The sequence below is a fragment of the Sphaeroforma arctica genome (genome assembly GCF_001186125.1).
Source record: "Sphaeroforma arctica JP610 unplaced genomic scaffold supercont1.555, whole genome shotgun sequence".
Lineage (NCBI taxonomy): Eukaryota > Ichthyosporea > Ichthyophonida > Sphaeroforma > Sphaeroforma arctica.
The window spans coordinates 50075-54656 of NW_014040003.1; the positions used below are offsets into that span (position 1 = coordinate 50075).

The 4582-nt window shown below is 39.5% G+C and overlaps 1 protein-coding gene across 1 annotated transcript; it reads left to right on the top strand.

Moving 5' to 3' along the window:
* Positions 1-910: 910 nt before the first annotated feature.
* On the top strand, positions 911-4013 carry SARC_07201 (hypothetical protein; the record flags this gene model as incomplete). Its single annotated transcript, XM_014298868.1, has 3 exons — positions 911-1017; positions 2090-2195; positions 3839-4013. Coding segments are annotated over 3 exons (388 nt in total), but the record flags the coding sequence as incomplete, so codon positions are not given.
* Between the last annotated feature and the right edge of the window lie 569 nt (positions 4014-4582).

A 4582-nucleotide genomic window follows, 5' to 3' on the forward strand; every position in this document is an offset into this window, starting at 1 on the left:
CTATCTATCTATCCATTCATCTGTCTAGTATCTATCTATCTACCTATTTACCTATGTATATATATCTACCTATATCTATCTATCTATCCATTCATCTGTCTTGTATCTATCTATCTATCTATCTACCTATGTATATATATCTATCTATCCATCCGTGTAGTATCATACTATCTATCCATTCATCTGTCTAGTATCTATCTATCTATCTATCTACCTATGTATATGTATCTATCTATCCATCTGTCTAGTATCTAACTATCTATCCATTCATCTGTCTAGTATCCTTCTATGTATATGTATCTATCTATCCATCTGTGTAGTATCTAACTATCTATCCATTCATCTTTCTAGTATCTATCTATCTATTTATCTACGTATGTATATCTATCTATCTATCTATCTGTGTAGTATCTATTTATCTATGTTTGTATGCACCTAAACCCTATTTTTGTGTTAACTAAATGTATTACTGTGGTATATTAACGTATTGCTGTGTTAACTAAACGTATTGCTGTGTTATCTGAACGTATTGCTGTCTTAACTGACATCTGACGTTGCGTGTCTCCGCTGTCACACACTGCAATGATACGCTCTCACAACTTGTCGTGCTGTTGAGCACGCCCTCTCGTCGTGGTGTCCTCTGTACCCTAATTTTGGTCCGTTTTTGTCCGTTTTCCTGTGGTTGGTTGTGCGGTTTCCCATCCTATTTGGGCCCAATTTGAACCATTTTCTAGTCACTTGGGTGCTTGAGCTCCCAAGCGTTTCCTCTGAACAACCCCCCCCCTTCATTTGCTCTGATTCTGATGCCCACTTGCCCTGATTAGGTGCTATTCTGGTCGCCAATTGTCCTGATCGTGTACCGTTTCGTCCCGGTTTCCCACAGATCATCTGCATCACCACCATCGTGCACATGGCCGTGTGCACATACAACACTCTCTTCCGCATTCGGCTCTTCAACTACTTCCATCTCACCCCCAACCACCACTCCGACGGCACCAGCCTGCTCTTCAGCGCACTGTATGTGGTGTGTGTATTTGTGTATGTGTATGTGCGTATTTGTGTATTTGTGTATGTGTATTTGCGTATTTTTGTGTTTGTATGTTTGTGTATGTGTATTTGCGTATTTCTGTGTTTCTGTGTTTGTGTATTTGCGTATTTGTGTCTTTGTGTATATGAGTATCTGCGTATTTGTGTGTGTGTAGTTGTGTTTTCGCGTGTTTGTTTATTTGGCGTTGTATTACTTTTTTGTTGTGTATGTACTATAGACTTTGTTCCCAGTTCAACTACTTCCATCTCACCCCCAACCACCACTCAAATGACACCAGTCTCCTCTTGAGTGCACTCTATGTATATACACCTCATAAGTCATATAAGTTGTACTCGTATTCTATGCACAACTTATAAGTCATATAAGTTGTACTTGTATTGTATGTACACCTTATAAGTCATATAAATTGTACTTGTATTGTATGTACACCTTATAAGTCATATAAGTTGTACTTGTATTGTATGTACACCTTATAAGTCATATAAATTGTACTTGTATTGTATGTACACCTTACATGTCATATAAATTGTACTTGTATTGTATGTACACCTTATAAGTCATATATAAATTGTACTTGTATTGTATGCACAACTTAAAAAAACACGTGCTAATCTCTAGATCTACCAATAGACATTCACTGATCTATAGATCTATAAATAAACACATTCTAATCTCTAGATCTATAGATAGACATACACTAATCTATAAATCTCTAAATATACACATCCCTATCTCTAAATATACACATTCTTATCTCTAGATCTATAACTATACGTAAACACATCCTTGTCTCTAGATCTATAAATAGACATATACTACTCTCTACACCCGCCCGTGTTCGTGTGGTGACGCTCATTTGCAATGCATGCCACAGTGCCGCTTTAGCCCATCCCCGCAGCCACTTTCGTATTTTTAACGTTTAAGTGTAATATATAATCAACAGATGTGTATGTCGCTTACTTCTTAACGTTCTACGTGTATTGTATCTACAGATGTGTAAGTTGTTTGATTATTAACGTTTTGCGTGCATTATATCAACAGATGTGTAAGTCGTTTAACGCCGGCCCTGATATTCAACTTTTTGAGCATCAATCAGTTGGACGGCAATTCAAACAGCCTGGTGTCAGAGGAAACTGCCTTCACACAGGTATTGTATTGTACTTACAATTGCACTACATATGTAAAGACATGAACATGTTTACTAAATATGTATAATAAACATGTATACTAAATATGTATACATAAACATGTATACTAAATATGTATACATAAACATGTATACTAAATATGTATACATAAACAACATGTATGTGAGTGTATGTGCATTCTATCAGCCTGATGACACAGGAAACTGCCTTTGCGCAGGTAACGTATTGTACTTGCAATTGCACTAAATATGTAGACATAAACATGTATACTAAATATGTATACATAAATATGTAGACATAAACATGTATACTAAATATGTGTACTAAATATGTAGACATAAACATGTATAATAAATATGTATACATATAAACATGTATACTAAATATGTAAACTAAATATGTATACATAAACATGTATACTAATTATGTATACTAAATATGTAGACATAAATCATGTATACTAAATATGTATACTAAATATATAGACATAAACATGTACACCAAATATGTATACATAATCAACATGTATGTGAGTTAATGCGCATGTAGCTTACTTCTTTATGTACCAAGCGTATCTCCATGCACTAAACGCATATGCGTATTGTTGGCCATTTTAACGATACAACTGTTTTCGCCAAACCTATCAGTTTAAGTACCAACCCACCCACTCACTCACTCACTCACTCACTAACACACTCACATACTCACTCACACATACACCACCACTGCCTATGTCTATGTCTATCGCCCATTGACGTACCAACCCACACACTCCCCCATGCGAAGATCATGGGCCACATGGACATAGTGCCCTTCATAGCCACTCACTCACTCACTCACCTCCACTACCTATGTCTATGTCTATCGCCTATTGACGTACCGACCCACACACACACACACTCACTCACTCACTCACTCACACATACATACACCACCACTACCTATGTCTATGTCTATCGCCCATTGACGTACCAACCCACACACTCCCCCATGCGAAGATCATGGGCCACATGGACATAGTGCCCTTCATAGCCACTCACTCACTCACTCGCCTCCACTACCTATGTCTATGTCTATCGCCCATTGACGTACCGACCCACACACACACTCACTCACTCACACACTCACTAACACTCACACACACACACACTCACATACTCACTCACTCACTCACTCACACATACACCACCACTACCTATGTCTATGTCTATCGCCCATTGACGTACCAACCCACACACTCCCCCATGCGAAGATCATGGGCCACATGGACATAGTGCCCTTCATAGCCACTCACTCACTCACTCACCTCCACTGCCTATGTCTATGTCTATCGCCCATTGACGTACCGACCCACACACTCACTCACTCACTCACACACCTCCACTGCCTATGTCTATGTCTATCGCCCATTGACGTACCGGCCCACACACACACACTCACTCACTCACTCACTCAGATCATGGGCCACATGGACATAGTGCCCTTCATAGCCACTCACTCAATCACTCACACACACACTTCCACTGTCTATGTCTATGTCTATCGCCCATTGACGTACCGACCCACTCACTCACTCACACATCGCCACTACCTATGTCTATGTTTATCTCCCATTGACGTACCGACCCACTCACTCACTCAGATCATGGGCCACATGGACATAGTGCCGTTCATAGCCAATGGCTTCATGATCTTCTTCCCTGTGGTGGTGGTGTTGTTTGCGCTGGCGGCGTTCTTCCGCGTCTTCAACCGCTTCTTCTATGACGAGGACTTGACCACAGATCTGATTGAAGAGGGTCTCTCGGTGGTGCGGGTTGGTATGTGTGTCTATGCATGTGTTTGTTTATGTAGGAAGGTATGTGTGTGTGTACACGTGTTTATTTATGTGGTTCAAGGTATGTCTGTGTGTGCATGTGTTTGTATATGTAGTTCAATGTATGTGTGTGCACGTGTTGTGTAGTTCAATGTGTGTCTGTATCTGTATGTATTTGAGTGTGCCCGTTTACTTTTGTGCATGTGTTCGTTTATATCGTTCAATTGTTCAATTTACGTCTATATCTGCGTGCGTGCGTGTATGTGTATGTGATGCGCCTCTTCTGTAGACTCCGCCCCTGCTATTACAACGATAAGCATACGAGCGTTGTTGTATGCAGTTTGGTCCATGTGAACGTATGCCGTGTGTGCATGAGTGTGTCGTGTGTGCTTCGCGGCCATTGTATGCTTTATTTAAAGATTGTCAGATTTAATCATGCTCAGTATAGGAATGATGAAGGAAAATGTCTAGACTATCGGTTATATGCTTGATAGTAAAAGGGGATTAGTAGTTGTTTATATATATATATATATATATTAAAGTAAGTCTTTATTGTGTAATTCTCCCATCTTA